This window comes from Sceloporus undulatus, chromosome 3 (genome assembly GCF_019175285.1).
Source record: "Sceloporus undulatus isolate JIND9_A2432 ecotype Alabama chromosome 3, SceUnd_v1.1, whole genome shotgun sequence".
Classification (NCBI taxonomy): Eukaryota; Metazoa; Chordata; class Lepidosauria; order Squamata; family Phrynosomatidae; genus Sceloporus; species Sceloporus undulatus.
This window is the reverse complement of record NC_056524.1, coordinates 127,573,486-127,601,024: the sequence shown is the minus strand read 5'-3', so window position 1 is coordinate 127,601,024 and position 27,539 is coordinate 127,573,486. Positions and strand designations below refer to the sequence as shown.

Genomic DNA, 27,539 nt, shown 5'->3' with positions numbered 1-27,539 from the left:
AGCAGTGAGTGTTGGACTAGGTCCGGAGATCAGGAGATCAGGTTTCAAATCTCTGCTCAGCCATGGAAGCCCACATGGGCAACCCACACTCTCAGACTAACAGGTTGGCAATAACAAACGTCCTGTGAATAAATATTGCTAAGAAAATTATGTGATAGGGTTACCATAAACTGAAGTCAGCCTGAAGGAACATAACATAATTGATTTCTTGACAAAACAGGGAAGCCTGGGTTGAACCTAGATCTCCAACCTTAACTAGGGTAAATCAGATCCTAGAATAGCTTTCATGTTTAGACTATAACTCCCCAAATTTTCCAGCCAACATGATGATTATACTAGCTGGGACATTTTGGAAGCAGTTGTCTAAAGAGTAGATTATTCAAGATTTGGGGAAACTGATCATTACCACTTCAAGCAGCATTCAAAGACATTGTGGTGTGCAAAGGGATCTTGTAGCAGTTTTGAGACTAACTGAAAGAAAGAGACTGGTAGCATGAGCTTTCGTAGACTTGAGGCTACTTCTTCAGATGCACTTCAAGCAGCAGTAGTACAGTGTCCAGACTGCCGTCATTCCACCTCACAAATTTGTTGTCAGGCTGAGATTTGAATTAAGATTTTCCTGTCTTACACTCTTTATGCTGTTAGGTACTGTGCCATACCAGACTTCATAATGAGAAAAAGCTTGTAAAGTTGTTTCATGGGAATATAATTTTCACACACTTTATAGAAACAGGAATGGAGATTGAGATGTGAGCTGTTTCTATTGTCTGCCCCAGACAATCAACACTACAACTAGTTGTTAAAACTGACAATATACATATGTGAACTGGAAAAAAAACACATCAGAGGAAGTCTTGTATAAGAAAAACATTCTGAACCTTCTAGAGATCACCAGAAAGTTTCTTCCAAAATGCATAAAGGAAGGGCTTTTTCTTTCATCAGTGTCCACTTTTCTTATGGTTTTTATTTTGGTGGCCAATCTGTCCTTTTTTTAATGCTGGGAGGGACAGTGAGTCAGGTTTATGTGCTCTTTCCTTTCCCCTCTTTTGTGCTGTTCATGTTCAATAAGCAATTCTGTTAGGCAGCTACTGTTTACCTTGCCTGTAAACAGGCACTACAGTAGGATCCCATTTTTTCCCAGCTAAAGCTTTCTTATTGCATTGTTTACTGTGAATAAGTAACTGCAACCCAGCACCAAAAGTCTATGTTTCCCTAGCCCTCCTTCTCCATCCTCCTAATGCCAATGCTTCCAACTTCCAGCTAGAGAGAAAGTCAGGAGGGACAGGGAGGTGGATGGGTGGGTTTAAAAAGCCTTTGTGAAAAAGAGATTACTAGAATCATAGAGTTGGAAGAGACTGCTAGGGCCATCCAGTCCAACCCCCTGCCATGCAGGAAATCTAAGTCAAAGCATCCCCGATAGATGTCCATCCAGCCTCTGTTTAAAGACCTCTAAGGAAGGAGACTCCACTACACTCCGAGTGTACCACTGTCGAACAGATCTAATGTTGAGATGGAATCTTTTCCTGGAGCTTGCATCCATTGCTCCAGGTCTTAGTCTCTGGAGCAGCAGAAAACAAGCTTGCTCCCTCCTCAAGTATGACATCCCTTCAAGTATTTAAACAGGGTTATCATATCACCTCTTAACCTTTTCTTCTCCAGGCTAAACATCGGTGGGAATAAACAACGGGGAGAGGCAAAGAATATGAGCCCATGTTGAGTGAGGCACCAGGTGACACTTTGCTTCTGTCACATATTCAGATTAGAGGATATTTTTTTGTGCATTTTTTGGGCTATGTGGCCACGTTCTGGAAGAATTTATTCTTGATGTTTCATCTGCATCTGTGGCTGGCATCTTCAGAGAATGGTGGCATGGAGGTGTATATATAGCACTCTTTGAAGATGCCAGCAACAGATGTAGGCGAAACATCAGGAATAAATTTTTCCAGAACACAGCCACAAAACCCAAAAAGCCACAAAAAGCTATGGAGACTGGCCATAAAAGCCTTTCACTTCGGATTAGATTATATTTGAAGATTAAAGGATATGCATGAGCACATCTCCTGTACAACTTCCATTCATCTGGTCCCAGGTACCCAGCCAGGAACACCTGTTCCCCTTGCAAAGGGGATAACGGCTGGGTGCCCCTTAGGGGGAGCCATTTTGGGGGGAACAATGACAAGGGCCAGTTCATTTGGCTGGTAGGGGAGGGTATATTTTAATATATTTTAATGTAATTAATTTAACCATATTTTGATTAATTTAACTGTATTTAATTAAGGTAAGGGGGTGAATTTTGAGTTGTGTTTTTCTTATGTAATTGTTTATGCATTTTTGTAAACCGCCTTGATCTGTTGGAAAGGCGGTATATAAATAAAATTTACTATCATCATCATCATCATCATCATCATCTGGGAAAGTGGTCTGTTTGCCCACATCTATAATCTTGTAACCCTGGAGATTTCTTTTCTATTGATGAGGCTTCCGCTGCCCATTGACCTGCCTCCTCATGTTTACTGTCCTTAGCAAGTATTCTTGTCCAACAACAGTTCTTTATATTCTAATCAGTAGTGTTGCACTTCACTGCTTTTAATACCTGCTCTATTATTTCTGCCCAAATTGTTCCTAATTATATATTGCTATTGTATTCTCAACACAAGCTATTTGATACAGATTAACCCACTAGGATGAATACTCTACAGCTACTACCTTTAAATGCATTTTCAAATGAAAGTAATGAGGAAGAGCTAAGTTTATTTTTTAAAAAAGTACAAATTTAACAGAGGCATAACGAATGGGAAGACCCATTTCATGAGAAACTGTCTATATTTGGTGTTGCAACTCAGACAGATTGGGGAATATGTTGGTATACCACCCATCCTACAGCCCAACAGTCTTTTTATCTGAATAAAGGAATGTGGTCTTAGACTGAGGCCGGTTACAGACCGGCACTTTAGTGCGTGACGAGCACGCACTAGGGTTACAAAAGGGTGGTGCTTCCGCACCACCCTAACCCTAGTGCGTGCTCGTCATGCACTAAACGGCGGCGGCCCTTCCATACGGCCGCCGTCGTGAGGACGTCACGGCCGCGCCGCCTCTAGACGGGGCGGCGCGGACGTGACGTCCTTGCTCCGCGCCAGGGTGCTTAGTGCGCCCTGAACACGGAGCAGGAAGGAGCTCCGTTTCGGAGCTCCTTCCTGGTTTAGTCCGCTGGGTGCAGTCTTCAGACGGCTGCGCCCAGCGGACTAAAAGAGAAAGGGGCCACTTGGCCCCGCCGCCGCAGGGTGTCCTTGCGGCTTGAAGCCCCAGGGACACCTCTTTTCAGGCTGCGGGGAAGCGGCGTTTTGCTGCTTCCCCACAGCCTGAAAAGCAGCGGATTGGGGCCTCAGTGGCTGCCGTTCTGGCCACTGAGGCCCCGATACTCTGGGGAAAGGGGCGGGTCCAGACCGCCCCAAATGGGCGGTCTATAACCTGCCTGAGTTTCATTGCTTCCAACTCACTGGTAAACTAGGAGCCAGATGGACTCTGAGCTATGAGAGAGGATGCTTGGGAACAGTTGTGTCAACGGCTCATTGTACATCACTATTCTATAGTGAGACTGGTGAAACTGGACATCACACACACACAGGCTGTTCAGACTCGATATGTTTCCATAAATATCCAGTGCAGACTAGCCAAGCTGGTCCCTTATCTCTGTGAAAGGAACCATTGGTTAAGCTAAACATAATCTCAGATTGGTTAAAGCATAATAAAATGGTCCACTAACCACCCCCTCTCTCAGCTTCCAACCTATTAACACCCTTCTTGGTCAAAACTACCAGATGTTACTGATGCTTTACTATATGTTATATGATTGGTCAATGACAAATTGAGACAGTCTCAATGTTATCATGGCAGCTATAAAATTCTGAGCCCATGAAGCTGAATAAGACTGTTGAGATCTTTTCATACAATTATCCTGTGATAAAAATTTTTTGTAGTTCAGGAAAATGGTATTCAACTAGTTTCTGATAGAGTTGAACAACTCCTGAAAAAGCAGGTACAGAATCAAAGAGTTGGCAGGGCCTCATAGGCCATCAAGTCCAAATGCCCTCTCAAAGCAGGAATTCCTAGTAGAACATTCCCACCCAGCCTCTTTCTGAAGGCATCCAAAGGATGCCTCACTACTTCTCTTGGAAATTGGTTCCACTGAGGAACCACTCTTACTGTCAAGAATTTCCTTCTAATGTTCAGTCAAAATCTACACCACTACCCCTGAAATTTAAAACCATTAGACCTGGTCTAATGGTGCAACATAAGACAAACCTCTTCTCTAGGATGAACATGACCAACATTTTCAACCTTCTTCCATATGTTTTGTTCTCCTATCATCCTATTGTTCTTCTCTGAACCTTTGTCCACTTGTCTATATCCTTCTTAAAATGAGGTGCCTCGAACAGAATACACACTTTAGAGAAGACCTGACTAACACATTATAGAATGGGACTATTACTTTCCTTGACTTGGAAACTATGGTTTTATTAATACAGGTTAAAACATTATTTGTCTTTTTTGCTGCAGCATCACACTGATGCATTTTGTTCAATTTATGATCAACCACAATCCCAAAGTCTTTTTCACAGGTACTAAGCCAAATATGTTGTTTGATGCAGTGTCTTGAAAGGGCCTTGTAGTCATGAGTAATTGAGTGTTTCTCATAAGCTTTGGCTGATACATCACTTGCAGCCTCTCCTGCATGATGACACTCTGGTCATGGCTACTATGTTCTGGTAAAATCTCATCTAGATTATTGCAGTGAATTACACATAAATCTGCCTCTGAGAGCTCCATCAGATAGAAACTGCATTCAGTGTAAGAAGTGGTGCAAGAGACATTACTGGCACTGCTCACATACATCACAACTGCCTGTCTTAAAAGAACTGCACTGGTGGACCATTCACTTCTGGGCCCATTTGAAAACACCAGTACTCATCTCTAAATCTATAATTTTGGGATCCAGGTGATTCAAGAAGCATTTCCTTTGGCCCCAAAATCTGCTTCTATGCTATGATCATCAGCTGATGCCCTTCTCCTAAATGCTACCTTGACTCAGAGATGAAGTGACTTACTCCAAGAGAGGCAGTGGTGGCACCTCAATCTTTCCCTGGAACATTTATTTTAAAAAAAGGAGATGCTTTAAGTCATCAGGGAAAAACAGCTTTACTCTGCCAAGCATTTAAAAACATTTTCATCATCTTACACACTTTCAATTTTATGACTTCTGGTTTCACTTTTATGTGTTGTTTGTCTCTTATGCATTTTTTTTTACTCATTTTAATCTTTTGAAACCACCTTGAAATCACTGATTAACTGTACTGATGAGCTATATAAAAGCCTTCAATGAAATCAAACCAATTAAATTCAATAGAAGCTTTCCTCTGAAGAAAGAAGCAAGGCCTGGATTCCACCCAGGATCTTCAGCTGTGTTAGGACTCAGCTGTTTCCTTACAAAGGCAAAGTGGGCAGAACCCATGGAGCTAAGGTAAAGCACCTGTTACTACTGCTTCCAAAGACAGTCCCATGTAGAGCATATTTCAGTAATCCAAATGGAACATTATCATGGTATGTGTCTGCATGGCCAGATCAGACATCTCCAGGAACAGGTGCAGTTGATGCACAAGCTTTAAATGTGGGAATGCATTTCTGGACACTGCCGAAACCTGGGCCTCCAGGTTTAAGTCCAAGCCCAGGAATATACCCAAACTATGAACCTGGGTCTTCAGAAGGAGTGTGATCCCATCTAGAATGGGCTGTATTCATATTCCCTAATTTGCCTTTGAACTGATCAGGAGCACCTCCCAACAGCATTGCTATTGTCACTATAGGCTCTTGCCTGACAGGATCAGTCCAAATGCACTAGACTCCCAAACCCATCACTCATTGTTTTTCCCCCAGCCCTTGGTTTGAAGTTACCTTCATTGACTTGGTGCTTCCCAAACATGTTGGACTTCAATTCCCAAAGCCAGTATGACTATATGGGCTTTGGGAGATTGTACTCCAAAACATCTGGAGGGCATTGGATTGGAGAAGTCTAGTTTCAGGTATAGATGAGAATATAAACACATTTAGGTCATGTATATCTATTATGATCTTCAGAGCAAGGTATTTCAGTAGCTGAAGCAAGAGTATGCAATTTGTAACTCACAACACACACTGTAACCCAACACCAGATATCTTTGCCTGTCCATCTGTTGTTGGGGGTGTGTGAGTTTTGGTCTGGAACAGGAAAAACAATAAAGGAAGATAAACAGCACAATTAAAGCCCAGTAAATAGTTGGTAGTCTATTTTCAGTTGAATATAAGTTGGGTTGGCCTGGTCTAGATCAGCCTTCCCTAATTGATATGGTGACTAGAGACTATGGAAGATGTAGTCCAACACATTTGGGTTAGAAAATGTCTGTCTTAAGTCAATAGCATATTTTTTTAGTATATAATGTATAGTCCCAGCCTAACTTGTCTTGCTATTTACGTATGATAAAATTTTATCTTGTGCCCTTTTAGTGTTTACACAAGACTCAAGACAGCTAAGAATAGCAAAAACAGCCATGAAATAAAAAAGGATATAAAACACTATAAAAGAAATAATGTAGGAAAAATAGAGACAATAATGATGCACTAAATAAAATCCACAAAATGAACACCTGTGTAAACAGGAAGATCTTTGCCACTTAGCAAAATTCTATCAGAGAGGGTACCAATCTAGCCTCCTAGGAGGGAAAAACTGTCTGAAAGATTGTATTTCCCTGTATGAACATGTCTGACTGTCAACATCCTTATGGAAAGGTTTTATCTTGGTTCTGCCACCATCATAGATCCATCTGGTGAGGACAATGGAGACAGCCTTCCTATTTCTACCAGCTTGTGCAATGCCCTTCCACATGAAACTAGTCAGTCCCCATCCCTACCCTTCTTTCACTGGCAGGCTTTTTAATGAATACTAGGTTGCAGAAAGCATTTTATGGGGTGTATGCTACATTTTTAATTTTCTTGTTATGTCTCTTAAATTATTTTATACTTTTTAAAATCCAATACAGGTTGAGTATCCAGAATTCCAAAATCCCAAACACTCCAAAATGTGAAACATAGGGGTAGCTGAGATAGTGACACTTTTGCTTTATGATGATTTAATGTATACAACTTTTTGTTTCACACTCAAAATTATATATACACACACACAGTGTGTGTGTGTGTGTGTGTATGTGTGTGTGTGTGTGTGTGTGTGTGTGTGTGTATATATATATATATATGTTATGTGTATAAGATGTATATGAAACATAAATGGGTTTCATGTTAGACCTGATTCTCATCTCCAAGATATCTCATTATGTATATGCAAGTATCCCAAAATCTGGAAAAGCAAAATTTAAAATACAAAATGTTCAAAGCATTTTGAACAATGATAAGGGGTACTCAACCTGTAGTGTTTTAATATGGTGATTGTTTAATTGTATTTTTTTTAAAATCCTGTTTTTAGCTAATCATGTTTTTTAGCCTTTATAAGCTGCCCTGGGCTCCATGCCAGGAGAAAGACAACATATAAATGATATAATATAAAGTGAAATAAAATAAAATAACAAACAAATAAATGCAGCCACAATTTAGCTGCAGTCACAATTCAGCTTTCATTTTGCTCATTAATCACAGCTCTACCATTGTTCAGACACAGAGTGACAGAGGGGCATTAAAAAAGCTCTATCTGCCCTACCCACTACTTTTATAAGAAAGAACAGGAGGGAAATTGCCGGATGGGAAAGAAAAGTGTATTTCTAGTTCATACAAACAATGAGAGGCTTCCTGGCTAATTTTCAAATACCCTCCAGAGTGCTGGGCAGAAGTCCCAGGTTGCTCTGTTTTAATCTGATGGAGACTGGCTTCTATCCAAGATAAATATTTTTTTTTTAAAAAAAAGTGGTGGGGAAAACTACCTATATAGCCTAAATTGTCAGAATGAGATATGACCCATTCACTAGGAGACTGAAACCACATATTTAGTCTGAACAGAATATGGTCTCTATTGCAGACTAGAGCTTGTCTTCTTCAGTTTTCAGATATCTTGTGGGGTGGGGGAGCGCATTGTACATGCAAGCGTTTCCAAAACTGCAGGGTAGAATGAATGTCTTCTTTCAAAACTGTCATGGCAATATCCCCTCCCCCCAGCAAATGCTCCAGTTCTCATATTGATGCTGTCAGGGTTGCTTCACAAATGAAATGCTGCTTTTTTAAAAAAATACCTAAGTTGTTTAAAGTTAACCTGTCATTACAATGTAAAGCATCATTGCTAAATTCAAGTGTATGGAAACAAATGATTCACACAAATATACTTCTAGGGAGCCAACACTGGTTACATTTTATTGCAGCATATAAACTCAGGGACAAGTCTGGATCTGCCATGTATACTGATTGGTCCATTAAACACAGCATTCTGCATCCCCCTACCCCAAATTGAGATTTTGAAAAATATCAAATATGAAAACTGAACAAGTTAATACAAAATACACACTTGTGCATAAACAAATGTTTTGCCTCATTTATTTTGGTCCCATGTCTCCTGTTAAGCAATTTTTGTAAAGGCTGGTGCAACAGAGCACCACTTAGAATCCCAAAGGAACACGCCTAGCAAATAAATTTGTTTGACATGCCAGCAAATAGTATTTACGTAATATGATAACATGCCCTTTAAAGAAAAAGAAAAAGTAAGAAAGAGTTGGAATGGACTCATAGGAACCTCCCCTCCCCAGGCAAGTCCAATGTAAATAAAAAGAGACAAAAGATTCACGTCATCATACTAAATTGTTTTCTTTCTTAAAAAATAAACCTTGAATATGTACACTGTTACCTACTTGGACTCTGGGTGAATCCCTTCTTACTCCCTCAGGTTATCAGCATCATCTGAGGCCTTCAAGCGGAAAAAAAAAGATGTGTATTCCCAATCTATGGGTGAAAGGGAAGGTGAGGAAGTAGAAAATAACAATTCTGCACCTATTAAATGTCATATTCAGTTCTGGTGTCCTTGATTTCAACAAGCAAAGAAGTGTCTTTAACTTCAAGGGGCAAGGTAGAGGAATGGAAGATTTCCTTACGTTCTTGTATTTGCAGATAAATATCAGGCCACCATACTCTCTAAGTACCAGGCCATGAACAACTAGGAGTCTAGTCATTTAATAACCACTAAACTGTTGCTCTTTTGCCAGTTTTTATTCTGTGCATATATACAGGGGGAAATCTAAGTGTTAATCCCACTGAATCAATGGGTTGATTTAGCAAGTCTCATTTCTTAAATGACTCTCTTCTTGTTTGAGATGCCAGATTTTATGCCCTCAAAACTGGGCAGATTATTTTTATATTATGTAAATTACCCTAATTATGGAGAATATTCTCATTTGCATTTTAATCGTGCAAATTCAGCACATTAATTGTTGAATTATGTTTTCCATTATGTTTCAACGGCTTGGCAGAAACAACATAGAGGAATGTGTAAAGTGCTGGACTTGGAAGAGGAAGACCAAGTTCAAATCTCAACTTGATCCTGGAATTCACCATGTGAATTTGGGCCACCACTGCCTCTCAGCAGACATACCTAACAAGATTGTTCTGGGGATTACTGTATTAGGGAAAGGGGAATCATGTACATCTTCAGGGTAAGACAAATAAAAGAACAAGAGCAATGTTAAAATGTTGTCATGCATATCTACTTCCAGTGGTATTTTGTCAGGTCATTTTTTTAAAAATGGCATTTCTTCACTGAAGGCAAAAAACCCTCTCTGTGAAAATAGCACAGGAGGCCCCAGAGATTGACAGTCACCTGAGTCGCAGGGTAATAAGAAGATATAAGTAAACAAATACTCTCCCTTCCCTCTAACCTCATCTTGCATCCTCACAAATCATCCCTCCTCTGCTTCTTGTTTTCTGTCATTTGCACTACTCCCTTTTTCTCTTTTCTCTTTCCTCATCCCATCTCAGCACTTTGCAATGCATCCTGCTCTTATTCTGTTCATCCTGTCACTGCATCTCTCACTGTCCCTTTCCTCTTTTCCTACTTTTCCCTTGCTGCTCTCTGCTTTTCTTCCTACCCACTCTCTCGCCTAATTCACATCCTCACAATTCATCCTTCCCTTGCTTCCTCCACTTTGCACCTTGTACCACTTAATTCTTCCTTCCCTCCTACTCACTTTCTTGCCTCTCACCATGGCCTTATAACATGCCCCTTCCTTGTTTCTTCCACTATTTTGCTTGCATCACACACTCTCCCTTCCTTCCTACTCTCTCCCTCATCTTGCCACATGCCATTGCAATGCACCTCACTGAAATGGTGGCATTCTCTATTCCGCTTCACATCCAGATACAACTGATTCACATACAATGCTCATTTCTTTCACAGGTACTGTGTATGTGTATGTGCCCTCAAGTTGCCTGTCCATTTATGGCAATCCCATGAATTTCAAAGGCTTTCCTTAGACAAGGAGGTGGCTTTGCCAGTTCTTTGAGACGCAGCCTACAGCACTTGGTGTTCACTGGTGGTCTCCCACCCAAATACCGATCGTGCTTAGCTTTCAAGATCAGATGGGGGTCTAGTGCCTTTAGTGTATTTAGACCACATATTAAGGCTGTATATTTCGTCTTCTTCTATGAGAAATGGTGTCTTATTAAAACACTTCACTGAAAAAAATGGTAGACTTTTCACTGTCTGTGCAAAAACAAAGTACTAGTAGTAGTAGTAGTAGTAGTAGTAGTAGTGATGTGCATCTTTGCTCTCCATCAAGCTGTTTTCAATTTGTGCAAGAAAACTTTGTTTAAAACTAGGATGGCTTCCCTTGCAAAACCACCAAAGGAAAGGAATATTGATTTAAAAATCTCACAAACAACCTATGCAAGGCTTCTCCTTTGTAAACACTATGTAATAAGGCAGCAGCAGTCATATACTCATAAAACTGTTCACTCAATTTGCATGTAAAAGTATTGCAAATACAAGGACAAACTATGAAACATGTGAGTATCTTGGTCATCCTATTTATAACTACCAGATTTATTGAGTACAGTCTGCCTTCCATAGCCACAGATGATTTATCCAGATTCAACCATTCACAGTTTGAAAATATTTTAAATATATATAAATTCCAAAAACCAAACCTTGATATTTTATATAAGGTGCACTGTTTTACTACACCATTCTATATAATGCGACTTGAGCATCCACAGATTTTGGTATCTATGGGGGATGGGTGGGTCCTGGAATCAAGCCCCAGTGAATTAGATACACAAAGTGTATTATTTTTTATAAAACAAATACAGCAGAATAGATTTAGATGACAATATAACCTGCCATGTGGGTCACTGTTGGCCTATTTTCACTGTGAATTAAGAAATTATCTGCAATGAATAAGTCAAAGTCCTGTCTTTTCTGCTTGACCAACAGTTTATAAAGCTTTTACTCTATTCTCCACTCCACTCTCAAATGATCAAGCACAACCTGTTAGTGCCAAATACTATGCCAGACCCAACATCCCCCCCCCCCAAGCAACAAAATAAATAAATTGGCCTGAAATGAATTGTCTGATAGCACTGAGCTAATTTTAATAATATGATTTGAGGCTGAGTTCTGTCTGCAGTTCTTTTTGTTTTTAAAAAATTCCATAATGGGTAATTCAACAGATGCTGTTTTGCAGTAGCTAATGCAATTTGGTTCCCTGTCTTTAAAAGGACCAACCACCGCCTTCTCCCTTGAAGACCGCAGTGCCTCTCTGAGCTCAAACTGTTCACAGGCTCTTTCCATTCCTTTCTCTGTCACTCTTCTTCAGTGGCTGTTTGGGCGCTTGCTGCAGCTGAGCTGCTCTGAACAGATTTTCTTCTCAGTATGTGGGGAGGCTGAGAAGTGGGGGATCTCTGTGTGTTAGTTATGTAGAGAGATGGAGAACAGCCAGACAGTCCCTCTGGTGAACTGTCTCATGCATGCATGGCCTCCTTCCTGCCTCTCCCTCCCTCGTTTTTTGTTGCAAGAAGGATCACCTGTTGGTTTTGGCATCTGCTCAAACTCTGGCCTAACGGAAATGACAGAATCAGCTCAAAATGGGAGCCAGCTCTGGACTCCCCCACCCCGTCCCACCCCACCCACCCAAGCAAGGGAAGTACAGAAACAGATGAGGACTGAGTGACCCAGCCATTTCGTACAGCAGCCAAGAGACAGGAAACAAGAGAGGGAGGGATATTGCGTTTCAAAGTGAGCACAACTTATCTTTGCTGAGAGAGACAAGGAGCAGGAATCCCAACAACTTATTAAAAGCATTATGGCATAGGGTTTTATCATATTGATAGATAGAGAGAGGCAATGTGGGAGACATAGGGGGGCAGAAAGAGAGATGAGGCACTCAGCCCACAGTACTAGAGCATAGAAAAGTTACTTGCCAGCATACTGACTACAGGATTCTAAAGGTTCTTGCCCAAAAAAGTAACTTTCTCAAAGTGTGACAATGTTGGCCTCCTCCTTTAATCAGCCTTCCGCTCACACAATTCCTCCCAGGCCAACTGACAAACTCCCAAGTTGCCTTTCAGTTGCACACCTGTTTTGACACACAGACAGCATTCTTGCCTTTCATATGCAGGATTAACTTCACACCTCCCCCAGAAACAACAATAACAAATGCAACAGCTGTACATCCAGTGGGGCTTTGCTGCAGATGCAGCACTCTTCTTCTGGGCATCCTGACTGAGCCCACTGCTAAAAGGGCTTTGAAACCACACCGGCCTGGTTTGCCCTGTCAATGACACCATGAATGGGCCTGGAGGCTGGCCAGATGCAAAAGCGGAAGGGGCTCTCCATCTTCATTTTTGTTTTTAAGAAAACATTTATTTGTAGACTGCCTTTCATTGTAATAAATAACACAATGGTTTACAATGTTTACAATGTAATGCAGTACACTCAATACAATGTAATGTACTGTAGACTGCCTTTCTTTGCAATAAATAACACAATAAAAGCAACAGTAAAATAGATGGCAAGGTATTCAGGGACCAGCAAAGTCAGTATGAAGGATCAGCAATGATTTGCGGGTTGGGTGGGTATGTTTTTACTAACAGGCGAATCCGCAGTATTGTAAATGCCTGTTGTATCTGTAAGAGAGGGGTGGGCAATACATAGCCCACACACAGCCACCCATCTGTTTTTGCTGCTCTTCTCTCCAATTTACCAAATGTTCTGATGTGGCAGCAGCAGCAGCAGAAGAGCAGCCAGCAATTTAAAGCAAGGTGCCTGGGGAACAGTCACCTCATTTTCAAGTTAAAAACCCTCCCAGAATCTTCCTAGATGTGGTATTCAGCTTGAAAGCAAGGAGTGCATTCCTCACGTGCCCTGATCTAAAGGAATTGTGTGGGGTTTCCACCCAATCTTAGAAGAAAATCTTGTAGAAGAAATGGCATTGTGCAGCTGTTACTGGATGGGGGGAGGGCAGACAGTGTGGGTCCCCATCCCTGGAATGTACTCACCCTTGCTAGGAGAGCAATTTCTGGGAATCAGGGGTCAATTTCTCCTCTAGACCCTCTTTTAGGCCTCAGCCTGCCCCACACATCATGACCATATACCTCTGTTTTCTTCTTCAGTCTCTCAAAATGGTGCCAGGAAGTGATGTTCCTGTTGTAAGAAAAGGACATGGGACTACTGTGGAGAAGGCCCTCCTTCAAGTCACTATACGTTTCCCCCTAGATCTGTCACATTTGTACAGCCTCCTCTAATCACCTTTGCAATATGTGCTCTTTCAAGTAGTCTGGTTCCCAGCTATTCAAGGCCTTGGAAGTCAACACCAACACTGAAATAGGCAGCCGGTGAAATTCCCTGAAGTAGCACTGATACAACATGTGCATAATAGGATGTTCCATTAGGCTTAATCATAGTGTTTTGAAACAGCTACAGTTTCTGAATTGTCTTGGCAGTCCCACAAAAATGGATTGTGACAGTCCAGTTTAGATATTTCTAATGCATGTTACTATGGCCAACCAATCTCCATTTTCTAGAGCTCCCACCATTACTTCTGCAAGGTCTCTTGTGCTTTTGCTTAAATGCTGCAATAAACAGATGTAGGAGGATCGATACCTTCCACCAGGTCAATAAAAGGAAACAAGATTGTTGAGATATTTTGGGTTGGCAGCACAATGTGCTATGTTCTCTCTCCCAGCCCTGTGATGAAGGGTAAATGTGACAGTGTGTTTGCAATTCTTCAGAACATGTGGGAGAATCGTTTTATACTTTGCTGTACTTTTTTGCAATTGCAGTAATATTTTTGCTATTTGTACTGCCTTGGGTCCCAGCCTGGGATAAAGGCAGCTTATAAATAAATAAATAAAGTAAATAAATAAGTAAGTAAAATAGGCAGTTCTTTAAAAATAAATGTGTGCCACAGCTGCAGTGCTGCTGCATATATGTTCATTTAAGACTTTTATTCTGTTATATGGGTCAGGATAATCCATTAGAGCAGGACTGGAGACTCCATGGTTCTCTGAATGTTGTTGGATTGCAGCTTCCATTATCCTCCATCTCTGGCAATTCTGACTAAGGGTGCTGTGTGCTACAGTCCAACATGTGGAGGCTCCCAAGTTTCCCATCCCAGTGTTAGGGTACATACTTTGCATATATACCATTTTGAGGTTCTGTTCTTAGCATCTCCAGATTAAAAGACCTCAGGTTGAAAGGCCTGGGAAAGGCCTGGGCCTACAGTTCTTGACGAGTCAGTGCCAGTCAAAATGGACAGCACTCAGCTAGATCCACCAATGATCAGAACCAGAAACACACAAGGCAGCTTTGTATAGGAATGTTCTCATCCCAAAGAGATTCAGTGTTACATGAGCAAACACTCACTTAGCAATGCTCCTTTCCCCTTATCTTCCTCCCCTTCAGCCCTCCCAATATGTGACCCAGAGGGTCTTCCAACCTCCTAGGACAGTTTTTGAAGGTGCATGGGAGAAGGGGTTGCAGGAGTAAGGAGGGCTCATTCTTTGCTCATTCTGCTGATGAGGGTAGCGACATGTAGAGGAGGACAAAGTTCCTGTACACTTAATAGCTGTGTAACAAACGTGATCCTGGTCAGATACAACTTGCCCTGCAGGGGTAAGGAAAACTGGGCCTCCTGATATTCTGCCTTCTGTACATCTGTTAATGAATGCAGGTGCCATCACTCTGGCTGGCACAGACAGGCCATTAATAAATACAAGCCAATGCTTATACACTTTTTGTGTACATTTGAGCTCTGAAAGCCAAGGATGACAAGTTTGCTAGGGCCTGCTCACTAGCCAAAAATTCAAAAACAACTCCATTATAATTTTTAGCTTAATCTCACTGGTATATTGAAATATGGTTTTGGCAAAAATGATAAGTGCAAAATATTTGTATGGTTTAATGTACTTTCATAAAAAGCTCCCGGAGAGCTATATGACTGTACATGTGTACTGTACAAACACAAACACAAACACACACTGTTAAACTTACTAAAGTCATAAGCGAATGCCAGAATTAAATTCTCACTAAAACAATAGGCAAAGGGCAAAATTGCTTCTAAGAACAGAAGGGTTTTTTTTTCTTTTCCAGAAGCAATGGTATGTTGCCCTTGATCCCTTTTTTTAAAGGAAAACACTTCATGAATATTAAATGAATGTTCATCCCCAGTGCTCAACACTCAAGCAAGCACCAGTTTTTCAAAATCCTTAGAATCCTCCCAGAATACTGTGAATCTGACTCCTCAGTGCTGACAAATGTTTTACTTCACTCACCATGGTTACATTTTCCTGTCAGTTCTGGCAGCCAGGCAGGTAACAAAAAGGAGGAGAACCACACACAGAGACAGACACACAGATAGAGTCAGACATAGAGAGAGAGAGAGAGAAAGAGAGAGAGACTTGGCCTGTGTTATTAGCAAATCAAGGTAATGGGAGCTGATTATTAGAACACCATGTTTTCTGAAACTTAGCTGAGCTTTTCCGAGTCAGTGTAAACCCAGGAAACCAAGAATGATTACTTACAAGCTTCCTGCCTCTGTGCAGGTGCAGGATTTGAAAGATCCTGCATAATTCATGATGGAAAAATGAAGTCGTGCTCACTCTTGTAACTAGTAGGAGATCCACTGTCTCTTATATACTCATTTTTTTAAAAAAGCAGACTGAAATTTTTGCAGAGCTTGGGAACATTTCTGTTTTGAACCACAAATCTCAGAATTTTCCAGCTATGCTGGCTGGGATGTTTTAGAAATTTTAGTTTAAATTTTCCCCCCCAAGGTCTGGAATGCTAGACATGACACTGCTCCAAGACTGTGAAGAAGACTTGGATAGGTTATTCATGGCAGGCCCCTCTCTGTCCTGACAGGACTGAGCAGACAGTAGCAGCTGCTGTTCCTTATGTATGCTCCTATTTCTTGCCATTGCTTTTTCTTTGGCAGTGCAAGAGAAGCAGCAACTGTGCCAGGAGACTCTGGTGGTGACCTGTGGGCCTCCTGCTGAGAGGCCAGCCTCAGCAAATGTCTAGCAACACTGGCAGTGGTTGTGCAGCTTTTCAGCTTGCTACTCTAGACCATGTTTTTCAAAGTTCCTAATTTCAGTAAGCATCTCCTTTAACAACACATCAGCCAAGGAACCGACAGGTTTCCCCAAGAATCAGGGTGGGCAACCATTAGACTTCCATACACTGATGAGCTCCTACTCCCATCATGCCTCACCATTGGGCAAGCAGTAGATCTAATGTGAAATGGAGTTGATGTCATCTGGAGAGCTACAGGTTCCCCAGCCTGCCCTAGAACAGAATTTGTAAATCATTCATACAAGATACAAACACAGAAAGGCTAACTCACTTCACAAGGCTGTTGCTAAAAATAGCACAAAATGTGGCTTTAAGTAAAATTTCCACCCTGGGTGGGGGCTATGACAAGTTGCAGTCTGAAATGAAAAACATTCAGCACGAAATATATCTGTATCTGTTATCTCCTATGACTTTAAAACCTGAATTCTAGTTGGCAAAAATCAGCAGAAAAAGCAAGTCTGTTTTCCTTTCAGAAAAAATTCAACCTTCAAACTGAATACTGAAGGTTCATAAACAGGTTCATATTGAACCTGCTTTTTAAAAAAAATCTGATGACTTCCTTTCATTTCAGAAACTTATAGTAATGCACTTAATCAAAATATTCTAAAAATCCAATATACTAATAAAGAACATAGTGTAGTGGTTTGTGTGTTGGACTAAAACTCTGAGAGACTAAGGTTGAAATCTCCACTCAGCTATGGAAACCCACTCAGTGACCTTCGATCAGTCTATCTCAGCTTAAGAGGAAGGCAATGGCAAAATTTCTCTGAATAAATGCTGCTGAGAAAACCTCATGAGATTATCATATTGTGTCAGACTTGACTTGAAAGTACATAGTTACAACAATACTAATGGACTTCATTCTCTAAATTAGGATCCTTGTGTTACCACCCATTCACAGAAGGGAAATCTCCTAAAGTTTGCACAAGCTTAACAAATCTTGAGGGGAAAATTATGGGTAGTGGTGGTGGAGGAGGAAACAATGAAGCCTGGGTAAGAACTTAGAAAAGGTCTGAAGTACAACTTGCATTATCCTTCAGCCAATATAGGAGCTGTAGTAAAGAAATAAAAAAATTGAGGAAGTTTTCTAAGCTCTTGGACTGAGCATGCTATTAGAACTGCCAACTGACCATAGAGGGAATGGCAAAGAAACAAAAATCCTGGGAATGAGAAACATAATAGAGAACCTGCAAGGCAGATTCACTGTCTGACTGAAATAGTGAATAGCAGCACTCTGAATCACAGTCTTTTGTTACTTCTGTAACATAACCACAAAACCAACACAACAATTGGTCACTGTGTGGTACCCACTGAAGTCTTCCAGGACACCAATGAAAGTCATTCTCCTTTTGAGATTCCTCCTATCCTAATTCAGTTACCTTAAAAAAAAAATCTTGTTGCCAGGCATACTGAAAATGAAGCACTAGCTGGAGGTAAAGCTGTCCACTATATCCATTCCACCAAAGTAACTCTGGGTGGCATGACTCAACAAACCAGGAGAGGAGAACAAAGAGACCAGGTTGACAGCATAGCAAGAAGAATGGCAAGTGCCACATATGGTGGTAAAAACTAGATGCATCGGTATTAAAACTGGCCTTCCTGGATTTGCATAATTTGGGATTTCTCCCAGAACCACCTTCATATTACTGAGCATATATGTCCCTATGGTCTAAACTGTAAAAGTTATGTTCCTGTCTGGTCACAGAATGCACCTATGGATCTGGCACACAGATAATTATGGAACCCCATGATTTTATATAAAGCAGCCTCTCAAACCTCTTCAAACCATGTATCATTGCTGCATCCACAGTTCTGTAGTTTTTTTGGTTGTTTTGATGGTATAAAACTCATGAAGATCCAGGGGGATCCATACAATATCACAATACCCTGTGAAACAACCCTTGTAGATTAGTCATTGTTTTTATTTTACATCAACTGCTCCCCAGGGCACACATTTTGTGACTGACCATGCGCTCACTGCAGCCACTGTATTATAGCTTGTTAAAGTACCATGAACCCCAGCGGTTTGACCTCCTGAACAAAGTAACAATGAACAAATCAGTATATTTTCCCAGATAGTTTATCGTTTAAAGGTATGAAGAATTTCAGAACATCTTAAACATGGTAGTAACTCTACATGGCTAAACATAAAGGCTTCCCAGGGGAGCAGCCTAGAGTTGTATCAAGACTGAGAAGATTCGTTCCAAGCATTTCTAGATTTCATTTATGGATAATGATTATAGTAATTTTTGGCGCGTTACAGATGCCCAGAAGGGGCAGTCTCGTGCTGCTGCTGGTTGCTGTGTCCGGGAACCACAGCATCCAAACCACGCGGTTCCGGACACAGCAAAGAAGGAGCGCGAAAATTGTCTCCTTCCTCGCCCCGGAAGAGACGCTGCAGGGGGCTCGCGCACTAGTGGCGTCACTTCCGCAACGTGAGTGCGAACACAGAGCACTGCTACGTCAAAATGGGGGTGGCCGTGTGGAACGCGCGAGGGGCAGGTGCGTCAGGAAGCGCCGCCCTCGCACATAATGACGCGCAATGACGCCGTCTCATGGGCCCGTCTGTAACACGCCATAGTCAACGCAGCATGTGCATGTGGGGCTACACACCAACATGGCCACCCATTTACTATAATGGGACTTCATTATGCAAATTTATTCTTCACTCTGAGAACCGAACCCCACGATGGGAAGGCATGCTGTCTTGCCAACAAAGCCAGGACCCAACTGCATGGATCATGCAGACACAACAAAATAAGCTCAATAATTAGTATTTAACTAATTGTAGTATGCTGTATTGCAGTCTACCCCTTCTTGGAACTGCATGTAATACCTGTGTGGTATTACCTATTTAACTTTATCGCCTGCATTTGAAAGCAGAGGTTTTAGGATCTGGCACTATGCTAGATGAAACACCACATATGTCGCATGAAGATTGGAAAGGAAAAGCATTCCATTTGAATTTAGGTAGTGAAGAAAAAATGCAGATAAGGAGGGAACCAAGCCAATGAAGTGGCTTCCAGCCACTTGGTAGGTGGGGTGTTTAGACAATGCATGCTCCAAAGCAGCTGGAAGCCATGCCAAAGCCACATTACGTGTTTAGGACAGAACAAAATGGAGCTGCAATAATCTATCTCTGGTGGCACCGGTCGGCCCCTGCATCTATGGACTACCTTGGAAGCGGGCTGCGTGGGACAGCAGTGTTTGACCCACTTCTGGCAAGAGTGGACTTGAGCCGCTCTTTCATGCCCGCCTGCTCCGGGCCCTAAGTTTTTATCCTCTATAGTGTAAGTTGCGACTTTGAGGGTTCATGGGTGGTATTGGATGCTTCTGGAGAACTGAAGCAGGTGTTTTCAATAAACCACTTCAGCTACTCTGTACTACAAAAATACTACATCCATCCCTCTTCCTGAAGAATTGTATCCAATACAGGTCTGGCTTCCACAGAACAGACTGCAGCTTAGGGAGGCAGTAAATATAAATAATATTCTGCATTAAAAGGGGGATGTGCTTTGCAAGTCAATGTGCTTTTGTCTCTGCAGCTAATAGTGTCTTAGAAATAGTGACATTTAGCTACAAAGTAATTATACTAGTATGACCTTGATTATAAAGAGTGACCACTCAGTACAGATGTAACTTCTGGACAGTTACCATAAATGTTTTCTGATTTTGTCTGTAATGGTAGTACGAATTTTAATTTGATTTTAATTATAGTAGGAGCTTCCAATTATGTTGGGAAGTTGTTCATGTTTGGCCACTTGTGATTTAATTTTGTTGTTTTTGTAATGGCCAATTGGCTGGGCAATAAATGTGAAACTCGCATGACAAGGCTTCCACTGGTAATTGGCTGAGTACAGAACAATGAACTGTTGTTGGGTAAATAAAAACTATGATCCTAACTATCCATTGCATGCAGACATGTTTAAGAGAAACCCATGGCTTTTTTGTTATTTAAAAAGAAAGAGAACTTCTGAAGTGGGTGATTTGGAGTAAAGAAGAGCAATAGGGAAGTCATGTTTAACTCTTTCCCGTCATCTTTTCCTGCTCCATGTCACCCCAGTGTTTCCATTTCTTAGTTTCCCAACAGGTGTTAATCTTGCAATCATGGGCTTTGGTCTGGTGGGGAAAGTGGCTGGTTGGTGCAAACTGGATCATTGCTGCCAAGAGCAGAGGAAAGATTCAGCACCCCACCATGTCCCTCCACTATGTCCCAAAGCATTCTTTTTGTCAAAGAATAGCTGTTAGGGTTTTTTTAAAGGCATGTTTGTGTATAACATGTAGTTAGTGATGTGTGGGCTTCAGACTAAAGTACAGCAACAAGCAAACTGCAAACTTCACCTGCAATCATAAATATTATATTTCCTCCCAGTTATGACACATCCATAGCTCGGCCCTTTAAAGACCCACTCTTTTTAGTGACACAGAGATCTGCTCATTAGTGGATAAGCACTTGTTCTTTGATTACTGCAGAAGTGATACACAGTTTCTGATCATGAAATCCAATACACAGTTAGTGATAATGAAATCCTTTAATCTCTTATTTCAGTGGAAGAAATCAAATGCTTGTGTTTAAGTATTTTAAGAGGGTATAATCAATTCTGATCAAGCTTTCTTCTTTCTGAATTTTTAATGCTTAAAGGAGTCTTCCATTCAGATCTCTCTTACTGGACAATATAGGTCTGGTCTTACTGTTGGTTGCTATCCTCTTTCGTTATTCGGGCAACTGGTGTGGTCGGGAGTCTTTTTCTTGGGGGGGGGGGGTTTCAAATCAAGCATCTAAATACATTTTATTCCTTGATACTTGTTCATGCAGCGCATCATTAATCCCCAGCGTGAAATCAATAGGCTTAAAACACTTAATCACATCAAAATGGAACATACAATCCATGCAGATGACTTTGTGTACTAGAACAGGGAGATAAACAACATTTATAGTCTGTCTTCTCATCAGGAGAAAAAATATCTTGTCTATCAGAAGAAGATGAATATATTCCTCTTTCTCTCACTTATTCAGCAGCATTATCAGGCAAGGCCAGTTTCAGCTCCACAGATACAATACCATGTAACACGACACACACCAAGGTCGTTGTTTCAGGAGTAGTGGGGAGATAATATTACTTGGGCCACACCAGTAAAATGCCTGTGTTCTTTAATCAATGGACCGCTAAACATCTGGCATTTGTCTGAGCCTCTGTATATTCCTAGTAGTAGTCCAAGATTTGGGTGGTGAACAGAGTATACAGTGCATTTTTATACAGCTACAGCACTTACAGTTTAATCCTATACATGATTACTCAGAAAATATAAGTGCCATTATCTTAGTGATGACTCCCAGTAAAGGTGATTAATTGACAGATTAACAAATAACAAAGAGGTTGACCGGTGTAATACAATTTAGAAAAAGGCTGGGTTGGGCAGATGCTGTCGTAGCTAGTAATTCATCCCGATCCATTACATAGAAAATAATGTCCACTATAAGATACATCCTGCTCTAATAGGTGTATATAATTAAGAATGATTGATTACTCCCCTCAGCAGAACTATTATGTTTAATCCAATGGGCAATCGAGGAAGATTTAACCTATTACCTGGTCAATCATAAAACAATATATGAAACTGATTAATATTTCTTGCTTATGTAATAATTCCTAGTATTTTGAACCCAAAACAACCCTCCTCACAGATGATCAGGAGACTCAATAATCCTCCAGTGAAAAAAGGTGCATATACAGTGGGCCCTTGATGTCTGCTGGGGTTTAGTTCCAGGATCCCCCCATGGATAACAAATCTGTGGATGCTCAAGTTCCATTAAATATAATGGCATAGCACAATGGCAAAAATCCAGGCTTGCTTTTTAGGATTTATATATTTTAAAAATATTTTCAAGCTGTGGATGCTTGAATCAGCGAATAAAGAATCTGTGGATATGGAGGACTGACTGCACTCATGAAGAACCAAAATATTCTATGAGAATTTTTTTTAAAAACCCTGCAAGATTTAACAACGACTGTCTCTCCTACCATGCAGTGACACATTCTCCTTTCCTAACAAGTAAGTCTGTCACACAAACTATCTTCAACTATTTTGCTAATTGCTAATTAATAACTAATTAAGTTATTAGTAATATTTGCATAAAAAGTTACTAGTAACATCAATAATAACCAACTACAGACCAGCATCCATTTTACTGGTCATAAAGCACTCTGAATACAGTGGTACTTTAACTTTTGCATATTTCCCCCTCCCAGTAAGTTTGAATCACAAAAATCGATCCCTGATATGGAACACTTCCAATTATTGAATTTGTTTTATTTATATGCCATCTTTCTCCCACAGTGAGAACCAAGGTGGCTGAAATGAGAATTAGTTAAATTAAGTTTTCAAAAGGTAACTCCCAGTTTGCATGTTTCTGACATTTATATACTCACATTTTAACGAAACCTTCTTTGGGAGCCCAAGATTGGGATAGGAATTAAAATACATACATATATACACTTCATACTTTTAACAGAGAAATATATATCTATGTTTATATCATGTATTGAGTTGTTGTCTAAAAGTTATAAAATTATATATCTTTCTATCATTCTCAAGGCACTAGACTCCTAAACCCTTTACTTATTACTTTTTTTCTAGGCCTTGGTTTGAAATGGTCTTCATTGACCGGTGCTTTCAAAATATGATTCACTACAGCTCCTATAACCAGTATAGCTTTATGGGCTGTGGTATTTGGGGAATTGTACTCCAGCACATCTGGAGGGCACCAGATTCGAGAAGTCTAGTCTCTAACATTATAACCAATCAAGTTATTAATAATACATGTATCCTTCCTTTCCTCTAATTATTTGAAAGTGATTTCTATCACTTTCACCTTTCAATTAATCTTCATAACATTAGTCTGGTGGGACAGGTGTCCACAGTGGGATGGAATTTACAGGTGCACTGAGGTCCAGAGTGGCCATGAAGTCTAGAGGTGCCCAGATCTGGTTGTAATCCCTGGCACCATGAAGAAAAAAAATAGGAAAAACTGTAGATGATCCCTGAGGGGATTTATAAAAACTAATTTTCTTGTATCTCTTCTCCGTATCATGTGTGCAGCTTGCTGGAGTCACTAAGGGGAAGTGTCAGAGCAACCTCAAGCAACATTCTGATCTGCTGTGCCTCCTGACCTGTCCCTTGCCTAAGCATCCAGAAGAGAGAGTATATGCTTCAACAGTTAAAACCGGGGCTGTGTGAGGCTTAAGAGATGGAGAGGTGTGTTTTGCTTTATTTTGCATTTTAAAGAACTATTGTTTTAAGAGGTAGGCCCTTGGTATTCATTGGGGTTTGTCAAATTTAAACAAAACTAAAACTTAAGAAACTGTATGCAAATTCAACAAGAGTCCTAGAAAACTGCTTTCAGAGAGTAGGATAATTTAAGTCAAGCAGTCCTTTCAACTCACAACTGTTTCCCTCTACATGAAATCCCAAAGGCAGCTAGCTCCACAGCTGCCAGTCATAGAGTAAGCCAAGTTGTCAGCTAGGAAGGCAACAGCAGGCCCTAGATGCCAACATGGAAAGCTATATTGTAGAATCTGGCACCTGGATCTTGCAGCTGCCAAACACAGCCCATCTGGTGGAAGGGAGCAAGCTGTGTGGCCGCAGAATAAAACAGGAATGAAAGAAAAATACAAGAGCAAGCTGAATACTGGGGTGGGGAGAATAAAAGGACAAGAAATATAATGAAGACACTGGCATTTATGTGGGGTATATTGGTAATATATTATCCTACATAAACATGAACCTGGAATGGGGAACTGTGGATAGGAGAAATCTTGACTTGCAATAGGTACTCCAGTATGGAGCAATTATAATCCTCCCCTATACTATCTCAACTTTCAACCCTTTGTTTTCTCTCATAAATGAATTGTTACCATTAATATGAAAAATAGCAGTACACTATACTTGGGAAGAGAGATGTAGTGAAGGCAACAGCTGCCATTTGCCTCTGAACCAGAACACAATGATGCTTCTTCAAAGTTTGTGATTCAGATCTCCTATTGAAAATGGCATGCAGTTTTTTAAATAAAGAAAGTGTGTACAAAATGTATACATTTGAGAAAACAGTGGACACAAATGCATAGATTGGAGAAAGTGGCTTACAAAAAGGAAGTGATGAATGCAAATTGCATGTCAAAGGAATACACACACACACACACACACAAACATGGAGAAAATGAATACAAAAATATGTAGAAAATTTTGTACAGTGGAACCTTGGTATCCATGGGTATCCATTCTGGATGCCCCCTCCCACGGATACCAAAATCAGTAGACTTCAAGTCCCATTGTCCCTATTGGTGGTAAAAGTAACATAATGTTGCCTGCTAGAAACACTCCTGGCCTGCACAACCTCTGACACAGCAAGCCCAAAACGGCCTATCAACCTGTCAGATATTTTGTTTTTCTGTGGGACTTGAAAGTGAAAGGACTGTCTATCAAGCACCTGGCAGACCTCAGTGTATAGCTAGAGGGCTGCTCAGCTAATGCACACATCAACAGCTTACAATGAAAGATGGTGAATCCTCTCAGTTTTGTTTTGCCCATATTTATATTTAAAAAACAACAACAAACTTCAAATTCTTTCCATCCCAACTATGGAGAAATTTGCAAATGTTGGTAAATTCTCCAAAAGCAAACTGAAATAATATCCTTCTCCTTTTGCTCTGGCTAAATTCAACAGGCACAACTACTTTCAGCATAGAGGGGCCCTGTTGTATCTGGCTAGTGTTACAGATGAGGAGACTGTGGGGGGAAAGAAGCACTCAAGCGGTTTATTGTGGAAAGATTCAAACCGTGCCATTAAAGAGTTAAGTAGACAAAATCAAAGCAAAACCACATGAGGGAGGAGTCAAACAAATGCCTTCATTTCTCAATGGCATTAATGTAGAACAGTGGTCCCCAAACTGTGCCTTTTAAGAGATTTTGGAATTCAACTCCCGGAAGCCTCAGCCATGTTGGCCAATAGTCTGGGATTCTGGAAGCTGAAGTCCAAAATCCCTTAAAGAGCATAGTTTGCGGACCACTGATCTAGAAAATGTGAAGCAGGCCTGAAGTGAACAAAGGCAGCAAGATTATACAGTGCACCCACGTCATACGTGGGTGCCTTTTATGCGGCTTTCAGCTTACACTGAAAGCAGCGTAACGGGAGAGAAATGGCGCGTGTGCCATGCACAAGCCCCATTATTTTCAATGGGGCTTGAGCATACACACGATTTGTCTTAGGCAGAGAGGTCCAGAACAGATCCCCACATAATGCAAGGGCGCACTGTAGGTGTCCTTCAACTGTGGTATAAAAAGGAATGCAATTAAATTTTCAGTCTCAATTAAGGTATCATTGGTATACCTCCTGAGTCTTTTTGCAAGAAAATGTACACCTTGTGTTGACCATATTACCATTTGCACGATTAACAGAGTTTTCAAGGGATAATGCATACTCAGAACAATGCATATAATCTATTTTATGTACATTATTTTTTAAAAAGCCCTCAAATATTCAGAACACATGTTTTAATCAAACAGGAAAATTATGTAAATTAGGTAAATTATAAAAATAAATGTGCATCTTGGAGGAAAACGTGTAAAATGTTTGTGAATTTCACAGCAGGAAGAAAACACATAGTTTTGCAAACTGAATATGATACAGGTTTGGGAATAAAATGCAGGTGGGATGTGGAAAGACTCAATGAAAATGGGAGTGAAAGTCCCGCACCAATCAATTTTATTTAGGTGGGTGCTGAATGAAAGTATATTCGAGAGTGGGGCTGGCTCCTTCTCTTTTACATGCTTTCAGTATATAAAGATACTGAATGTGCTCTTATTGGATGACTGTGATTTTGCTGTATGAGCAAAACTTGCTATCCTTTAAGAAGAATAACCTAACAGTGAATCTAAAGTTATGACACCTTCGCCTCTGTCCCCCTCCCAGCTTTGGACAGCCTTTGGAGAAAGGGGAGCTGTGCTGCATTTAGCCTGGTGTGTGACAAATGGTGCAGGCCTACGCACTATATTTTTTCCACACTAGGACTCCAGAGGATCTTAGATACCAGGAGATAATAGGCAGGTTTGAAGAGGAAAATGAAGCAAAAATCTCTAAGTGCTAATCCTCTATTTTCCCCTCCAAAAAGTTGTTCCTCTCCACTTTTTTTTACAAGGGTCAGCTCCCACAGAGGGAAATAAAACTGAATTGAACTATTTCTCAAAAATCACACAACATCAACATTATATAATTTGCAATAAAATACTTCATACCTGGAGTTGAAAAAACGAAAAGTGTTAACAGCTGACCTGGCACAGCCCCACATGCTCTCTCTGGAAATTGAACACAGACAATTAGGAATTTTAAGAGACCCCCAAAGAACTGCAGAAGGGTATAGACAACAGGGAGGGAAATGTACAGCAAAAACAAGCACATAGCCTATCTCTAGGATTTTGCATTCCTCCACATTAACTTCACCTGCAACTAGCATTTAAATAGCTGTGAGGAGCATAACGTTATGCCACTCAATTATACCACTGGGTAATTTAAAGAATTTAGTGAGGGTTTAAAAAGGATATCTGGGAGTTTCTGTCAACAGAAATATTTGACATTCAATTTGGAAGCAGCATTAGTTGTTAAGCTGTGAACACCAAGACTTCAAATTCAGTAAGGACATGATTCCTATATCCAAAGTCAGATTTCCCATAAGGCCAGATGAGCCTTCCAACTCATTGTATGGATGTCCCATGGCATCCCTGACATTACATAGAAAAGAAAGCTGGTGTGCTTTCAGTTTCAGTATTACTCCTTCTCTGGTCAACCCCTAGTTCCAGTGAGTCATTCATTTCAGCTTGAATTAAAACATTTAATTGGGCCAGGACCTCGGCTGGAGAGCAGGAAAGCTGGACAGGAAATAACATTTTGATTTGTGGA

The 27,539-nt window shown here is 40.7% G+C and overlaps 1 protein-coding gene across 8 annotated transcripts in view; it reads right to left on the bottom strand.

Annotated features, from left to right (window-relative positions):
• KLF12 (Kruppel like factor 12) overlaps window positions 1–27,539 on the bottom strand; it is a 262,604-nt gene that overhangs the window by 49,563 nt on the left and 185,502 nt on the right. For 7 of the 8 annotated variants that reach the window (XM_042456792.1, XM_042456797.1, XM_042456796.1 and 4 more), the window contains one exon: window positions 26,879–26,938. The exons of the other annotated variant lie outside the window; for it this stretch is intronic. In XM_042456792.1, the coding sequence (XP_042312726.1) occupies window positions 26,879–26,938 (60 nt within the window). The remainder of the gene's footprint in view (window positions 1–26,878; window positions 26,939–27,539) is intronic. 8 annotated transcript variants of the gene reach the window in all.